Raw genomic sequence first — 20,125 nt, forward strand, 5'->3', positions numbered from 1 at the left:
GTGTATTTTAAATGGTCATTGCTGAGAGTGGACATAACTTAATCACAACTCAATTTCGATAGAATTTGTCATGTCTAGTTAGATGCCCTATTCTCCAATGGCACTGCAAAAAGCATTTTTGGCCCAATATGCTCTGAAATGATAGCCTTTTGGCTGGACAACTCTGTAATTTCTCTTTATGAGTCTGCAGCGATGTTCACATGGAGAAATAGGCTTGGCTAGTCTTTCATTTGCTGGGTTTCAAGGTCGGTGTGCATCTGTGATTCAACTCTTTTGGATGTCAGTCAGTGTTTGCCATTATTTCTAGAGATCTGACATGAAAAACAAAACCAAGTGTTCTATTAAAAGAGGAAATTTCAAGGTATTCATAAGTATTTTATTATTCCATAGGACACATAGAAGAGTACAAGGCACATTCAATGAGAAAAGAGGGGCTTATCCTTCATAAAATGATCATCAATCTAAATATTATGAGCTGTTTGAGTGGTTTTGTGGTTTGCAATTTTTGCAATCCTGTTACCAAAATTTGGGACATTAAATGAGAATACAGTTGTTATGTCTAGTGTGTTGGTTCTGTTTCATGTTCTTATCTTGTTTTCCCGTTGTCATGTTTTCCTGGTTTGTCATGTGATTCCATTGTGCCCTCATGGGATCATGTCATGTGAATCCCTATACTCTTGTGTCATGTTGTTTGACATCACCTGTGGCTGGATGCAACCGATCGGCGAGAGTAGCTGCGTGCAGGCGGGGCGGAGCTGCAAACGGAGACGTAAAGTCGGACACTTTCTGCTTCCCTCAGTGACGCTCGCGCTGTGCTTGCATACTTTATCACAGCTGAAATGAAATAAATGTCAATACACAGATGTTTCAGACACATTATTGTCATGTAATACTTTTTTTTTGCACTGCTTAATACAGCGTGTGTTTTTACAAGAATAAAGTTCAACATATAAGCCTAGCGTACACTATCCATGAAGTGGGGTCTACGTTTTTTTTTTTCAGTTTTATTTTGATAAACATGACAATATAACATCGCAACTACATGAAAAGAGGTTTTACTGTTATAAAATACAGATTTGTGAGTATTAGTAGAACTGAAGGTTTTAGAATAAACACGTAACGCACGTGATCTCTGTCATGCGGTGAATCCGGCCAATCGTGGAACAGCTGTGTCGTCATTAACACTCGTGCAGTTGCTCTGTAGAAGCTGCACAGAATGCACCAGCCGGCTGCTCTCGAATAGCTCTCGCGGCACTTTGATGGCATACGTCACAGTCACGTGGCATTACGTCGGACAAAATTTCTAACCGTCATGCACTGCTTCAAGTCAGCCGCCGATTGGTCTGCGCATCGCTGTATGAAGTCTATTGGTTAATTAAGTCATGTGGGTTCTTTGTTCAGTTCTCTCAATGGTTCATTGTCTTGATTGTTCACAGGTGTGTCTTGTTTAGTCATTAGTCTCTGTGTATTGAAGCCTTCATGTTTGCCTTGTTCCTTTGTTGAGTATTGTTTCCTGTAAACCGCTGTTGGTGAGTTCTTTGTCAAGTCAAGTCTGTTTCAAGTCAAGTATTGTTTATGTTTGTTTAATGGATGGTTCACGCATCTTATTCAAATAAAACTGCACTTGGGTTCATAAAGCTTGCCTCCAGTGGTACACTCCGTTACAACGGTCTCTTTCTTGCCATATCAACACAAGAAGAGTTAGCTAACTGGCTGTATCACAATTCAGCAATGTTGCTGTGACTGCCAACAGAAAGTATTAATTTTAATATTATAATATTAGAGTTCCCGGTTAAAGCAAAACAAAGCCTCTGAAAAATATAAAATTTAAGAGAAACAAAAAGGAGAACTTAATATCGTGGAAGACATTACATAGCTTAAAATATTAACTTTTGCATTAAACTTAACTTTAACATTACATTTTTTTTAAAAAGGTGAAGTGAATAACACTGATTATCTCTTCATCACGTCACCTGTTAGTGGGTGGGATATATTAGGCACATGAACATTTTGTCCTCAAAGTTGGTGTGTTAGAAAATGGGCAAGCGTAAGGATTTGAGTGAGTTTGACAAGGCCCAAATTGTGATGCCTAGACGACTAGGTCAGAGCATCTCCAAAACTGCAGCTCTTGTGGGGTGTTCCCGGTCTGCAGTGGTCAGGATCTGCCAAAAGTGGTCCAAGGAAGGAACAGTGGTTAACCGGCGACAGGGTCATGGACGGCCAAGGCTCATTGATGCACGTGGGGAGCGATGGCTGGCCTGTGTGGTCCGATCAAACAGATGAGCTACTGTAATTGCTCAAGAAATTAATGCTGGTTCTGATAGAAAGGTGTCAGAATACACTGCATCGCAGTTGGGGCTGCATAGCCGCAGACCAGTCAGGGTGCCCATGCTGACCCCTGTCCACTGCCGAAAGTGCCAACAGTGGGCATGTGAGCATCAGAACTGGACCATGGAGCAATTGAAGAAGGTGCCCTGGTCTGATGAATCGCGTTTTCTTTTACATTACATGGATGGCCGGGTGCGTGTGTGTTGCTTATGGGGAACACATGGCACCAGGATGCACTATGGAAAGAAGGCAAGCCGGCGGAGCACAAAGCAAACATGTTTCAGGAATGGTTTGAGGAGCACAACAATGAGTTTGAATTATTTTTAAAAAGGCTTTACCTATTTTTTGTTGCTACATTGATATCCAATAAAAGTAAATCTTTTTTTTTTTCATTCAGCATTTTTTTGGGGATTAGAAAATATATAACATTTCTTCGAGAGCTTTTAGTCTAGCTGCTACATTGAACACTTTGTTTAAAAGAAAAGAGGGACATTTGATAATATAATGATAGCGATGTAATAGATAAGCATTGAAAAAAATAGGTCAGGTGAATTTTGGAAAAAATTTGACATCAAAGAGCATGTTTTTTAGAAACATTACTGTGCTGCATCAGTTTAAAAACTGTTAAGACCCACCACCATTATTAATCTCAACATTTAATTTTAAAATTCTAAATTTAAATATAAATTTAAATACATTTGGCCAAAAATAAAAAATAAATTCTGTATGGAAAAAAAAAAAAAAGAAAGTTACGCAAAAGTAACATAATACATTTCCTAAAATGTAACTAAGTAACACAATTACAGGTGCATCTCAATAAATTAGAATGTTGTGTAAAAGTTAATTTATTTCAGAAACTAATATATTATATAGACTCATTACATGCAAAGTGAGATATTTCAAGCCTTTATTTGTTATAATTTTGATGATTATACCTTACAGCTTATGAAAACTAGAATATTGTGAAAAGGTTCAGTATTATAGGCTTAAAGTGTCACACTCTAATCAGCTAATTAATCCAAAACATCTGCAAAAGTGTTCCTGAGCTTTTAAATGCTCTCTCAGTCTGGTTCAGTAGAATTCACAATCATGGGGAAAACCATTGACACCTTCCACAAGGAGGGAAAGCCTCAAAAGGTAATTGCATAAGAAGTTGGATGTTCTCAAAGTGCTGTATCAAAGCACATTAATAGAATGTTAAGTGGAAGGGAAACGTGTGGAAGAAAAAGGTGCACAAGCAGCAGGGATGATCGCAGCCTGGAGAGGATTGTCAGGAAAAGGCCATTCAAATGTGTGGGGGAGCTTCACAAGGAGTGGACTGAGGCTGGAGTTACTGCATCAAGAGCCACTACACACAGACGGATCCTGGGCATGGGCTTCAAATGTCATCAGAAGCGTCTTTCCTGGGCTAAAGAAATAAAGAACTGGTCTGTTGCTCAGTGGTCCAGTCCTCTCTTCTGATGAGAGCAAATTTTGCATCTTGTTTAGAAACCGAGGTCCGAGAGTCTGGAGGAAGAATGGAGAGGCACACAGTCTAAGATGCTTGAAGTCCAGTGTGAAGTTTCCAGAGTCTGTTTTGGTTTGGGGATCCATGTCATCGGCTGGTCTTGGTCCACTGTGCTTTATTAAGTCCAGAGTCAACGCACCCATCTACCAGGGCATTTTAGAGCACTTCATGCTTCCTTCAGCAGACAAGCTTTATCGAGATGCTGACTTAATTTTCTAGCAGGAATTGGCACCTGCCCACACTGCCAAAAACTACCAAAACCTGGTTCATTGACCATGCGGGACTACTGTGCTTGGTTGGCCAGCAAACTCGCCTGACCTGAACCCCATAGAGAATCTATGGGGCATTGCCAAGCGAAAGATGAGAGACATGAGACCGAACAATGCAGAAGAGCTGAAAGCCGCTATTGAAGCATCCTGGTCTTCCATAACACCTCAGCAGTGCCACAGGCTTATAGCATCCATGCCACACTGCATTGCGCAAAAAAACCCTAAATAACGACTTACATAGTGATGACGATTTCAAAACAAGGCATCGTGAAGCTTCGAAGCGTTATGAATCAGCGAGTCGATTCAGCGGTTTGAATTGCCAAATTTCAGCAGTTTGACACGCGATCCGAATCATGAATCGGCTCGCTGATTCATAACGCTTCGAAGCTTCACGATGCCTTGTTTTGAAATCGTCATCACTATGTAAGTCGTTATTTACGTTTTTTTTACGCACAAAAACTATTATCGCCGATTCATAAAGTTATTTTAGAACCACTGTAGTGAGATGGACTTTGTAACGACGTCTTTAGTACCTTTTAAGGGTCTTGAGAGTGAACCGTGCCATTGTGCCAATGGAGGCCTTTCAGAGCCATCAGATTTCAACTAAAATATCTTCATTTCTGTTCTGAAGATGAATGGAGGTCTTACGGGTGTCGAACGACATGAGGGTAAGTAATTAATGACAGAATTTATATTTTTGGGTGAACTAACCCTTTAACTTTGATAGTTTCATGAAATAGTAAACGGTGTATCAATATACATAAATACAAGTGAATTTAACACTACTTACCATTAATGCGACTTCTGCTGCTGCGGTTTTGTGCAGGGATTTGTTTGTTGTCAGTTAAAATCCATTTTGTCAGTGATGCAATTTATAAAATGAGACAAACCGCAGGAAATCGTTCCACAAACGTTAGTTCGTCTGTCCATGTAAATTTCAGCCGATTTATGAATAAGAACAGAAAATTACCGCTCCACATCGCACAATGGCATTTGAACTTGCGTTGCCAGATCACGATTGGTTGGTGTATATACATGACAAACGGGCATTGGTGAATTGTGTAATACTCTAAAATATATAGATTTGTAATTAAATCAACACATTAGCTCTGATTATGGATGAAAAAAAAAAAATATTGGTTTACTTTTTTCCCGCGAGGCCACACACTCTCTGAAAGGACCATGTTTGGCTCGAGAGCCGTTTCCGAACAGTGGAAAATCAGCAATCAATCAAAACGCACTCAACCCATAGCAACGCGTTATGGCAACGCCTCAACAGAAATTGTCCGACTTTTGAGCCGTTCGTTACTATTGTATACATTGTCATGTTATAATAATCACATTTATTTCGTTTTATTGACCACGATATTATCATTGATATTTGTCTGAGAGGGGCTCTTTTGATTCATTTTGAAAAAGGGCAGGGGCTCGAGCACCCAAATATATATGTGCACTGGAAGCTTCAGCACCAAGAAAAAATCCTTGTCAAGCATACTTGGCAATAAAGCTCTTTCTGATTTCTGATTCTGAAATAAGTGTTGAGTCAGGCTGTCAGTCACATTTCTGTTTTCTTCCAGAGCTTAGATGTGAGTCACTGACTCGCTACCAGCTGCTGTTTGATTATTAGGTCCAGCATTATGAATCATCTTATTATCAGTGTGAATGACATTGCACACATTATTACTGAAACATATGTCCTTATATTACATGGCACTGAATACATAATTCTGATTGGCCAGTTGCAGCAGTTGCACTTACTCCCGATTTCTCTCAACATGGAGATAGGAGAGATGTCAGTCAATGAATGGGAAAACAAAGTAACTTGCGTTACTAATTTGATAAAGTAACAGATATTTTGTTGTAAATTTAAAAGTAATACACTTAATTACTTGAAAAAAGTAATCTGATTACATAACTTCAGTTACTTGTAATACGTTACCCCCAACACTACATCTCAATTAAAAAAATAGGCAACATACAAAATTAGGAAAACCAATGAATAAATGTTTTCATTTTATTTTAATTAAAAAAGTTACCCTAGTAAAAAAAAAGAAGTGTGCTTAATTGTATTGTATACACACATGTACTTCAAATCTTAAAAGTAAATTTACTTGCAGATAATATGAAATAAAAGGCCACTTAATTGTGCAGAGTTAATGTACTTAAGCATACTTTGCACATTGTAATAATGTTAAATAAAAATTTCTACTTTAAAGTACATTTTAAATAATTGCGTTTTAATAATCTTTTGCCATGCATTAAAAATTACGACACTTATTTTGATGCTTAAAATAACATGGGCCTATATCACATGTAGCTATTATTTTAAATGTAGTGTGTTATTTAATATTACAGTTAATATATTTTAAATGTACATCATCATTACAAATATGGCATTTTATTAATTAATATATTTAAATACATGGCATACAAGTTTCAATAGAAATTACATTAAAGTACCATAAATGCTATGCTTGGACCAGTAAAAAATACTCTTAAAGACCCCTGTGGTGAAAATCAAGTTTTTAATGTTGTTTATACTAAACGAAGCAGGGGTGTAGAATTACATTAATGCTATTTTAAGGCTTGAATAAAAAAATCTTTACAGGAAAAAAAAAAAAAAGTTTAAATATGCCATTTGGCTGATCAAAGATGCGCTTTAGGGATCAAATTATTGACTACAGGGGGAGCTAATTGCATTTAATATACATTTAAAATAACACGTTTTCAGTAAATTAAAAATAATAGGCAATTAAGGGTCCGACAATATTACATTCAGTTTGCACTAAAGTATATTATTTTATTATTTCCATAGTCTTTAAAAAAGTATGTGTTAAGCCTATATCTTTTAGGTCTAAGGGTATATAAAGGTAAATATAAATGTGACATGAACATGCACTGCTCAAGAGGCACGGCCCAGGTGTAAAACTTTTAATGTGGAAAAACTTTCTTAGTGCAGCTTTAAATTGATGTCACTATCGGAAAATGTGTACTGCATGCAAACACGCATTTCTGTGATTGGCCACAGCGTTGACCTCATCATCTTCCGCAGCTCCTCCCCCAGTCTTCCTGCTTCAGGACCATCACTCGCATCCTTAGAGCGTCAGCACGCCACAGCACATTCTGTACATCCAGAAGACTCCAGCTCCATCCTGATTCAGCAGGCTTGAAGCTTTGAGATTACAGTAATGGAGAGCTTGCTGGATAACCCAATGAAAGCCGTGCTTTATCTCAAAGAATTGACCACTATTGTACAAAACCAGCAGAGTCTGATTCAAACCCAGCGGCAGCGGATCGACGAGCTGGAGAGGAAGGTTGAGGATTTGATCGGCGAGAATCGTCAGCTGAGAGATCCGCATCAATACCACCACCATCATCCGCACCACCACCACCACCCACCCCCGCGGACCAGCAGCCCTCAGCCGGCCGCTCACCCGCACCAGCATCCGGCGACTCACGGTCAAGCCCAGCCGCAGCCGCAGCAGCAGCATCCGTCCAAACAACCGCAGCATCCTCCGGCAGCTCCCATCCATCACCCGCAGCATCTGCAGCTGGTTCCTACCTCCCCACCGACTCTAAAAGCGACCCAGTCCAGCCCGGAGTCCGCGGAGGACGAGAAGAGAAGCCCGTCCTGCAAATCTCTGGTTCCGCAGACACCTTCGACTCTCTGCCGGTCCGTTGGACTCGCCAGGAAACCGGAGTGAGTAAAAATCACAAGCGCAGTACATCACACACTCTATTACCCTGTGATCATGCGGCATTTGTAGGCTTTCAGAAATCCTTACATTACAGTGTCTATGCCAAAAAGGGAATGAGATCCCTTTTAAAGGTATAGGCTATAAAAATTCACTATGACTTATCGTTAATAATACACAGTTTAATTAATATGATAACTGTTATATACCTATAACCACTGGTTCATGGATACATGCTAGAAAATTATAATTAATAATACATAATAATAATTTAATTTCACCTTTCTAACAATAAAAATACTAATTACAAACAATAAAAGTGTTGTATGCAATGCTAGAGTATTAAGAATAACATGATAAATACCTTTATAAAGCATTACAGACATGGGAAAAAAGGTCAGTGACATGCAGACATGCAGTTGTCAGTTTAAGGAGCTATTTTTATCTGATCTGTCTTTTTGTTGATGTAACCTATAATCAGGATGATTCAGTCATATTAATTCAATATCCAGTAGATATTACCATATGAAGCATTAGCATCAGCTAATGTGTAGAAATGTAACAAAAGTGTAGGCTACATAGGGAATAGGAATCCACATATCACAATTATGATGAATTTGGGATTCAAGTTTCAACATAACGCAAGGCAAAACCTGGATTTTTTTTTTAAACTAAAATTACAATTATGATCACCAACAGGATTAAATATTCCAGTATACATCACATGACATTTTAATCTTACATTATTAAATCTTAATTTTATAACTTCCATCCCGAACATATAGTGATTTCCAACTTTCTAGGGTTTTAGAAGGGGTTTTAAAGATTACTCCTAAAGTCCGACAGGATTTATTTAGGCGACATAACACTAGCAATGTGCCATTATAAGCACTTCTACAAAACAATCACGTTTTAAATACATTGTACTCATTATTATTCAGTGCTTATTGTGCAATTACAACGTCAGAGGGACACTTTTATGAACCTTATAACAATGACCTAGAAATCTTTTATTTTATTCAATTGCTTTATACACAAGCTTCTGCAGAATGATGAATATTAATGATACACTGACAAGGACGTGAGTGTACTCTATTTTCTGGATCTTTTAACACACTGACTGGCTGTCGTCAACCCAGCTCACAGAAAACCAACTCATGCTGATTGCCTCAGCAAATCCTCTTTAATATCAAAGGCTTATTTTAGAGCTCTTTCTATGAAATCTGCTGAACAAATAATATCCGGCTTTATCCTGCTGTGGTGTTGTGGAGTAACTGGACTTACAATCTGAAAGTGAGACAGTAAATAATTGTCTTGAGGTATTAACGTGCAACCTGATTAAGATAAAATCTAAGACGAAATACTGTAGAAAGTTATTAAACCAAATCAGATGAGCAATAGAAGACATTAAAGGAATATTCCGAGTTAAGTATAAGCTGACAGCACTTGTTGCGGCATAATGTTAATTACCACAATAATTAGTTTTAACTTGTTGCTCCTTTTCTTAAAAAATAAAATCTGGCTTACATTGAGGCACTTGCTGTAAAATACTTAGTTTCAATAGTATAGCCACAAGATGTAAACAATATGCATTGCAACATGCAACAAAATGACTTGCAGTTTTTTTTCTATGTGAAGTTATATCCAGTTCAACTTTGTTGCCATGAAAACATAATACTAAAATGATGATAAAAAAAAAAAATAATTATGACAAGCTTGTGTATAAAGCCTCGCACATGACATGTAGGAAAAAATATGTATATCGTGGCCATGAATTAACGATTCTTACCCATGGCTTACTAATATGTGTTTATTAATTTGTTCCCTCGTTCTACATAATGGTGTGCACGAAAAGACGTGTTCCCTCGATTTACTAAATCGGGGCCACATTGTACTAATTAATTCCCTTGTTTTAGTTCAATCAAAACGATGAAACAAATTAGTTCAACATGATGTACTCCATGATGTACTAAAATGGGGAAACGAATGAATACATTTTGGGAACAAATTCTTAATTTGTGGCCACGATATATATATGTTAGGGATAATCCACGGCTAGCCATGCATTAAAGGATTTTAATGCACGACATAGAGGCGAAGAACCACCCGATTCGAAGCGAAGCCTCTATGTCGTGCATTAAAATCCTTTAATGCATGGCTAGCCGTGGATTATCCCGCTTATACCTTGGTTATTTGCAAGTTAAAAACAAGTTAAAGCTGTAACTGATGTTTTTATGGTTATTTTCTTAAGTTACGGCTCGTTAGTTCTAGCACTCCGTCCGCTTTAAATAAAGTAGAGCCATTTGATTGTTTTTATTTTAACGAATTATCACATTTATTTAAATTCATTATTAAAAGAGAGAGACAGAGAACTGAAAGAGAAAGATCAGAGAGAGAGCGAGAGAGAGAAAGAGAGAGAGATGCATGCGCAAGTTACCTGCACTGTGTGCATCTCTTCTTTAAAGTCTACAGTCTGAAGTCCCCTCGTTGCTTAAGCATATAGCTAACATAGGCTAACTTAAGGATTCTTTAATATATTTATTAAAATTATTTATGAATGACAGGCAACACTGACAGTGACAAGGCAATCTTTATTTGAACTTGAATTTCTAATTTCAAGTTTCTAAGCAAAACATCCACAATCTTTATTTCTTATCTCACAAATTATGGTTACAGGAGCAGATTATCAATGAATACAGATTTAGAGCCACAATAAAAGAGTAAAAGCAAGCTTAAAGGCCCACTGAACTGCCTTGAAACGCGCAGCATTATTCAATGTGTTGACGTAATTTCCTGTGAAACAGGAAGACAGGGTGGGACATATCAAGCAGCTCCTCCCCTTTTTTATAACAGCCAATAGCGTTTTGTTTATATCACAGTTTGACTAAAGCCTTTCAGCTCAGTAAAGCCACAGTTTCCTCCTAATCTCTAACCGTTTCTCATCATAATCTCCATATCGCTTTGAAATACAGCATTCTGTGCAGAATTCAAATGGGTCCGACATGTTTTGTTGTCTGCGCTGACTCGCTCATGTGATCTACTCAGTGCTTTAGTGTCTCTGGACCGGGGCAGACGGTGTGTGTGCGCTGCGGCTGTGCGTGTGAAACTAACGTGAAACCAGACTTCATTCGCCTCAACTGAAAGCATATTCACACTGTCTGAATCATTCCCCATACCCTAGAGCATGTCCCATTCACCATGTAGAAAATTGTAAATGTGTGAACAAGTGACCGATTTCAGCCGAAGCTTCAGCATCTATTTAGGGGGTGGGACACTTCAGATTCTAGAAAGCATTTGATCAAGTTTGCTGTGATGTCATGAAAGCAGAAGTGAGAGACTGTAAGTTTTGAATGCTTAAATCCCCTAAATGCAAATTTTATCATTGTTTTGGAACACACAAGCTTATTCATCACCTTAAAGGTGGGGTAAGTGGTATTTCAAAACTGCTTTAGAAAAGTGTCTCGGCCGAGTACCAAAATTAACTTAAGGCCAATCAGCAGAAAGGGGCGTGTCTACTAATGACTGGGAGAAGAGAGTGCTCAGTGCACGTCATTATTCAAAAGACACGACACACAGGACGCATATTAGCCAAGCAACAACAGAAAGAGAGAGATGGCAGATAAGAAACTAATTTGGAAGATGTCTGTGGAACAAAACAAGGCTTACATCAGGCAAGAAGTAGGACCCGTGGAAATATCGGATCAGCTTTCCAGCACTGGAGAGAACTCAAGGAGCGAAGGAAGAGGTTGCTTTATTTCTTCTCGATAGGCAAGTAACATTGATTTTGTTTTGTTTCACAGAACTAATATATGCTGGCTTTTGCTTGAATATGCTCATGTGTCATGTTTGCTTGTTTGTCCATTTGCGATCGTATTGTTTTTCACTTCAGCGATGATAAAGACCCATTCATTTCCTCACCGTATAAGCCTGGAGCGTCTAAACCCCCTCACTTTCTGTTTCAAGAGTCAGCTCCCAAAGTGTGTCCGAAAAGTAAGATAATAAACTCCTAATATATGTTTGTTTCCTTTGGTTCCTCTTTTCGTGATCGATATAACCCTCTAATGTTGTCATAATTGACCTATCGGTAAGCCCCGCCTCCCTTAGTTACTGTTGCTGACTTGGACAAACAAACAGAGTTGCTATATCTTACAATGACAGCTGTCAGTGTGAAAACCTTATCCCAAGATGTTTTTGGACACAGAATGTAGCGTATACCCCGTCTGAATAATGGCCAAACTTTACTGATGGTTTATCAAGTTTATTATGTCCTTTTTCACCCCAGAAAATCATCGAAAGAGCTGAACAAACAAAGCATAAGAAGTGCGCATTAACGTCTCATTCACAAACTCTCTCTCTCCGTTGCATTACCATTAACATACACAGCAAATTACACAAAAACACTCATACAACTAACAGTAAAGGGGAGGGGCTTACCGATAGGTCAATTGTAATGTGTTCGTTAGTTGGACTGTCGTGCTCTTGAAATGTTTTTTAACAGCTAAAAAACTTACATTTTGATTTCAGGGAGACTTTAAATGGCATGGTTGCTTCAGAAAATGCTTTTATCTTCACATTTGCTTCTTGGTTAAAGGCATAGTTCACCCAAAAATGAAAATTATGTAATTTACTCACCCTCATGTCGTTCCAGACTCGTAGTTTCGTTCATCTTCGGAAAACTTATTGGTAGCTACGCAACTGAAACTTTGACGAAAAAAAGTTCAAAAAGTTCATAAAGAGATAATAAAACTAATCCATCAGTGGTTTAGTCCAATTTTTCTTTATATGATGAATAGATTGAATTTAGGCTTTTATTCACATATAAACATTCAAGTGCCTCACTGTTGGCTTGGATTTTACCCATTTTTAAAAAGAATATTCCTCTAAGATGATTTGCATTTGTGTCATGTCTTTTGGAATATCGATTATTTATGACTTCTGATGCAGTCTATGGCGACAAACATAATTTTGCTCCCTCAGAAGCACTGAAAATGCAACATACTTGCATTGCATTTTGATTTGCATTCTGATTGACAAATTTGAGTTTATTTGAGTAAGGTTCTATCTCTGATTTAATGCTTTTTCTCCTTAAAACCATCCACTTAAGAAGGATATGGAATGCATTTGCATATACCAGATGACACAGTGAGTCACCACAGCTGGGATTTGAAAGGGCACAGGTCAGATGAACCTGCGTGCTGTGGAATTAATGTGCAGGCTAAGATTAATGGCAGTCATAAATCACATTCGAAGGTTAAAATGGAAGGATTGAATAAATCCTAAAAAAAGGACCAGAATGTTGGTTTACAGGGAATTTACTTTTGCACAACCTGTTTATATGTACAGTACAACTTCATTTCGCAGTTTCACGCATGGAAAGCACTACTATATGGAATTATTGATATTAAACTGACATGTTTGAAATGAAACCTTGAGTAAATTATTATATTTACAAAACTGTCAAGGTCGACAATATCTTATAATATCTCTATAAAATATTTGACTTTATGACATGTAAGGCATAGTTATTTCATTAGTTTAGGTAATTTTGTGCAATTCATCAAAAACATAATGACATTTATGAATGAATCATGTATGATATTTAAAAAGAATACTTTTTCCTCCCTTTATATAAAGATTAAGAAGTGTACCCTCACATGTACTTTCCTTTTCTTTATCCCAACACTCATTATTGAACCATATACTTTTGATGAAACGTGCAACTTGCTTGTCAATATATACTTGTGTTTTGGCATCCAACATCGACATGAAATAATTTTAATGAGATGGCCAAGCTTGTTCTCAATTTCTACCATAATCTTTGGCATCACCAGCTTTTCGTGACAAGTTAGACCTATTGAAGGCCAAAACTGTTTAAGATCTCAGTGAGAGTCTGGCGTAACTGCTGGGCACATGTGATTTTAATGCAGTACATTATAAATGACAGGTGGCATATTTTAGAAAGATGTGATATTGCTGAATACATGTCCAAAAAAAACTAATATCCATATGTTCTTTGACATCTCTTGGCCATAGTACCTTTTTATATGGCAGGGTTCTTTTTATTTTTTTTATCACATTGATTGTAATAGAGGTGTTTAGAGCACTTGGATTAGATGGATACTTAATTTGAATAATGCATATGTTAATGGTTGAAAAAAACAATTTGAGGTCTACATATCTGCAGGCCAATATTTTCAGCTCAGCGGCTTAATATATTTTCTCAGTTGATGTCACAGACCTCGAAGCACACACACGCTCAGGTTTGAACGCCATCTGTTGTATTTGGCATCTGTGCTCGCTGAAATATCCAGAAACACAGAATGATTGGAATGCTAAGGATATGCTGCTAAGATTTTTGCCATTGAATAACTACAGTTTGAATCTACAATCAGTAACCGTTCTAAACGGACAAGTTCTGTGGCTATGACGCATTTTATTGAAACATCTGTTGTCCTAAATAAGCATCACAAATGTATTATTTATATTTTTGCTATGCAACAGGAGAAGACACTGTAAATGCCTGTTATTAAACTAGTGATGTGAGAATGCTGTTCCAAACCCACATGACTTTCTTTCTTACCATAAGCATTTACGGAAAACTGAAATACACTTTAAGGTCATTTCTATTGAAACTTGTATGACATGTATTTAATATTTTTGTATTCACACATTTGTAATATTCCATACATTTAAAATATTTGAACCTTAAAATTAATATCCCTAGGGCACTATGTCCCATTCCCCATATAAAAAAGTGACCGATTTTAGCCGCAGCTTCAGCATCTATTTAGGGGGCGGGGCACTTAATTTGATTGGACAGAAGATGTGATGAGAAGCTGAATTCTGCTGTGATGTCATGAAAGCAGAGAGACTGTTTTGAATAATTTGGCAGCAGGTATATTAGGCTGCTGTCACTTTAAGACCTGACGCACAGATCCATTATACTGTTACACATGCGTTTTCTTTCTCAACGGTTTACGTTTACTTAAAACATAACTGACCTTGTTTAAGTGAATACTCACCTAGACTGGCATTCTGACTTTACTTAATGTGTATTTGACTGTTTAAAGGTGGGGTAAGTGTTATTTCAAAACTGCTTTAGAAATGTGACTCGGGCCGAGTACCATAACAAACTGATAGCCAATCCGCAGTAAGGGGCTACTGTCTACTAATCCGCAGTCTACTAATGATGGTGAGAAGAGAGCGCTCAGTTCACGTCATTATTCAAAAGACACGACACACAGGACGGGCATTAGCTGAGCGACGACAGAAAGAGAGAGATGGCAGATAAAAAACACATGTGGAAAATCTCTATGTAACAAAAGAAGGCTTACGATCAGGCAAGAAATATCAGCTTTCCAGTGCTGGAGAGAACTCAAGGAGCGCTAAGGCCTGCAATCGGACAAAGAGGTTGCTTTATTTCTTCTCGATAGGCGAGTAACATTGATTTTGTTTTGTTTCACAGAACTAATATATGCTAGCTTTTGCTTGAATATGCTTGTGTGTCATGTTCGCTTGTTTGTCCATTTGCAATCGTATCGTCGTTCACTTCAGCGATGATAAAGACCCATTCATTTCCACATCCTATAAACCACTGTCTGTTTCAAGCGACAGCTCGCAGTGTGACAATAAACTCCTAATATATGTTTGTTTCCTTTGGTTCCTCTTTTAGTGATCGATATAACCCTCTAATCTTGTCATAATTGTAATGTGTTCGTTAGTTGGACTGTCGTGCTCGTGCTATCGAGTTGTTCATGAGAACTGTGTTTGTGTTTTTGGGATAGAAGGGATGACTTTTTCTCTGAACATTTGACCTGGATTACCATAGTAACACACATTGCTTTCACTTATTGATGGCATCATACCCTCGGCCGGCTGGCATGGCAGATTCTGCCATAGTTGTTGCCTGTACTTATGTGCTATCAAAATAGGGGCGAGACCCTTTTGGGGTTGGGGCGTGTTTGTTTTGGTGATTTGAAATATCAACTTCGGTTACCAGAAAGCACTTACCCCACCTTTAAGCGCAATAAGCAGAGAAAAATAACTAAATTTAGACCTGAGAGGCAGCTTTATGTACACACACTTTGGGTGTGAGCACAAAATCTGCGGCAATGAGTCAAATTATGCGCAATACACACAATTCCACAGCGAAATTCAAGCCCTGTAACACAAACAATATTCCTCCGGAGCAAATGAAACCAGTGAGTGAGGGGAGGCTCGTCGTAAAAATAACATAACTGCCAGTCCATAATAATCAGAAAACTTTTTTTATCTCATAGTTATATACATTGTTTTTGCTATTTTGTTTGGTGTCACTAGTGGTGCAGAAATTACACTCTTCACCTAAAAGTTTATAAGAGTTAAAAAAAAGCACAGTCAGTTCCAGATTCTCCTCACTGAATATTTAAAGATGTCCTCAAAGTTTGTTCTCTTCTCTTTACGAGAGGGTACAAGGTCTGAAAGCTGCATTTAAATCAACTCCAGATAGGTTCTTGTCTTCACTTTCTGCCAGGGACACGGGGTCACAAGTCCGCTTTTGAGTTAGTCTCAAAGAAGCACAAGTTGTTCATCTAATTTGGCTGTACTGCTCAGAACACATGTCCCTGCAGGGAGGGAGGTAAGGTTTCTACTTGAAAAGTGAGTGATGTGATGGAAAGATAAGGGCATGAGGGAAGGTTTGCAGAAATGTTCCTGATCAGCGTTGACAGTCAAAGGAGATGAAAGTTTATACTAATTTGACTTAATTTAATCATCAATGTGGTGATTTGATTTTATGGGACTCCTTTTATTTTTACCCCATTTTATTGACATGTACAGTATAGTAAAGAGTGAAAGTATTGGGAAAAAGAACATGGTGTGGGTTGAGATAAAACCTCCATCGTCCACATGTATTTAAACAAATATTGGTAAAACTTTACAATAAGTTTTCATTAGTTAATATTAGTTAACTATACAGTAGTTAACATGAACTAACAATGAAAAATAAATATTATTAATCTTAGTTAATGTTAATTTCAGCAGTTATAATACACAATTCAAATCTGTTAAGTAAGGGATAATATACATCCAGCCAGTTGTTATAAGCCGCAGAATAAATCCCAACAGAGTGATCAGGAAATAATAGGACACAAAATATTAATATTTGTGAAAGAAATGTATTATCTCACTAAACGTAAAGCTTCTGTGAATAAAACATTTGCTAGCAAGTGGCTTTTAGACAAGATGACTGAACAAGTTTAAGTACAGTTATCCCACAGCTTTTCACAACATAATTATGGGGACAAGAGATCGATTTGAGATTAAACTGTTTTGAAATCTTACCATATATTCCCTTACAGTGTACGAAACAATGACCCTGGCAAGAAAACGAGCACAGCAAAAATATTACAGTACTATTTATAATGAAGTCCTCCGATTTAATTTTCAGTTAATAAATAACTGGATGGGCGTAATGTTCAGCATCACAACTGACAATGTTATCGGGGAATAACACACCTAGTAATGTAGCGTCTGACCAATCACCATAAAGTATTCCAGAGAGCCGTGTAATAAAATGATGTCATGTACCTGAGCCAACACAACAGTGAACAGCTGTATTTTTAATGGTCACACTTGAGTTTAGGGTCAAATTCTTGGTTTAACTACCTATTAACTACAACTTTTGCCTCAAACTCCTAATTACTGCTTATTAATAGTTAGTAAGATGGTTGTCAGGTTTAGGTATTTGGTAGGATTAAGGGATGTCGTGTATGATCATGCAGAATAAGTTATTAATATGTTCTTTATAAGTACTAATAAACAGCCAACATCCTAGTAATATGCATGCTAATAAGCAACTAGTTAAAGGGATAGTTCACCCAAACATAAAAATTGTCATAATTTCTTGTTCCAAACGGAATGAATTTGAATGAATGAATTTCTTTGAATTTCTTTCTTCTGCTGAACATAGAATAAGATATTTTGAAGAATATGGGAACTAAACAGTTGATGGACCCCATTGACTTCCATAGTAGGGAAAACAATACTATGGATAGTACTATGGGGTCCTGTTTGGTTATCGACATTCTTCAAAATGTCATCTTTTGTGTTCAGCAGAAGAAAGAAATTCATACAGGTTTGGAACAACTTGAGGGTGAGTAAATGTTGACAGAACTATCCCTTTAATAGTGAGACTTGGACCTTAAACTAAAGTGGTACTATTTATATTGCATTTTTAGTATGATATAATATACTATACAATTGTTTGGCAAAGCAAAACATCTTATTAATCCTAAAAATAAAATTCATTTTCTTTTTACAAAATATTATAAATAAAAATATTACCTTGCCCAGTTCTGGACAGTCTATGTGTAAATAAACTTGGGCCATCCCATTTTGTAGATGTACATTTGTAGATTTGTGAATTTTGTAAATTTAGTTTGACCTCATTGACAGTAGCAATTTGTGACTTTACCCTCCATTTCTGTCACTGCTTCCCATTCTAATTACCGTTTAATTGTGTGTGTGTGTGTGTGTATATGTGTGTGTGTGTATAGAGGCTCTTGAGAGACAGGTTGCTTTTGGGCGTCCCTCTGGCTCTGAGGTGAGAGTTGGCGATGTTGTGGGCTGCACCTGAGGCAGCACTTCAATTAGAACACACAGGTGTTCTGACATACACTTATGAGCACACACATTGACATCTACTGCAAACATGAACACACACACTCACATATTCTGCCTGGCATACACAAACTCCCTGTCTGCTCCTTAGCTCCTATGTGGCTCCCTGTTTCTCTCCATATTTGTCTGCAGCTGAGGAGCTACAGGATAGCAGTGTGTGCCGAGGCCTGTGAGGCTAGATGGAAATGTAAGGAAAGATGTAGCCGAGCGATTCAGATTCAACTTAACAATTTCAGTTACAAAGTACTTTTGAAGAAGCACCAGATAATCAATCCTAATTAATATATATATATATATATATATATATATATATATATATATATATATATATATATATATATATATATATATATATATATATATATATATATATATATATATATATATATATATATATATATATATATATATATATATATATATATATATATATATATATATATATTATACCATGTATTCATGATAAGTTAATGTTCATTATAATCAATAATAATAACACAAATATTTTATACATTATTAAACATTTATTACAAAATTTATTTATTATTACATAGTGATTTTACAGAAGCACGTATTTTAGTACAGCATCAGATAATTGTCCCTATACAATGTGCTATATTGAAATGTATACAATATTAATATTAATATACTATATTAATATACAAAAACACTTTTTTTACATAAATATTTATAATATTAAATGTTTATACGTTTACATTATTTATAACATACTTTTGATGGATCACTTCTTTTAGTACTTCTTACCAGATAATTGATTTAATGCACCATATTGAACATGTTTATTATAAGCACGAATACTAAACAAAAAAAAATATTTTTGTATAATTTAAATATTTACATTATTAAATATTTTAGACATTTAACATAGTTGCACTTTATTTTAAGGTGTCCTTGTTACAGTGTAATCATACATTTGAAATAACATGAACTACATGTACTTACTAAATGGTTTGGGTCTTCTTCAGGGTTAGTTGCATGTAATTATGCATCATTTATAGTAACAAGGACACTGTAAAATAAAGTGTTACCATAAATATTTATTCAATATTGTATACATAATTTATTTTATTATGAAATATGTATTTAAAAATATTTAACATTGTTACACTAAAACGCCATATAAACAATATAAACAACCAGTCGGTTATTAAATCTCTCACACATTTCGGTTCTTGCTTTACTTTGAGTGACATAAGATCAGAAGTAAGACTTGAGGTTCACTGAATGAGTCACATGTGAATTCAGTAACTGCTCAGGGATGCATTTCCCGAAAGCGCCGTTAGCCAACTATGGTCGCAAGTTCCGTCGTTATCAGCATAGTTCAAAGAGTCAGTGTTTCCCGAAAGCGTTGTTAGCCAAATATGGTCGCAAGTTCCGTCGTTATCAACATAGTTCAAAGAGTCAGTGTTTCCCGAAAGCGTTGTTAGCCAACTATGGTCGCAAGTTCCGTCGTTATCAACATAGTTCAAAGAGTCAGTGTTTCCCGAAAGCGTTGTTAGCCAACTATGGTCGCAAGTTCCTTCGTTATTAGCATAGTTCAACGAGTCAGTGTTTCCCAAAACCATCGTTCCAACGAACGTTCGCAAACAGCATCGCAAAGTTGCATGGTTGGAATGACAGCTCTCGACCTGTGGTTAGAAGCATAG

The 20,125-nt window shown here is 36.8% G+C and overlaps 2 protein-coding genes across 2 annotated transcripts in view; one reads left to right on the forward strand and one right to left on the reverse strand.

The window, feature by feature from the left end:
* taf3 (TAF3 RNA polymerase II, TATA box binding protein (TBP)-associated facto) overlaps positions 1–20,125 on the reverse strand; it is a 996,662-nt gene that overhangs the window by 970,384 nt on the left and 6,153 nt on the right. The window lies entirely within an intron of this gene.
* Positions 7,207–20,125, forward strand: part of iqsec3a (IQ motif and Sec7 domain ArfGEF 3a) — a 190,613-nt gene continuing 177,694 nt past the window's right edge. The window contains exon 1 of the mRNA XM_079817180.1: positions 7,207–7,804. Coding sequence (XP_079673306.1) covers positions 7,293–7,804 — 512 coding nt within the window. The 5' untranslated portion in view covers positions 7,207–7,292. The remainder of the gene's footprint in view (positions 7,805–20,125) is intronic.

This window comes from Gobio gobio (genome assembly GCF_949357685.1).
Source record: "Gobio gobio genome assembly, chromosome: 5".
Lineage (NCBI taxonomy): Eukaryota > Metazoa > Chordata > Actinopteri > Cypriniformes > Gobionidae > Gobio > Gobio gobio.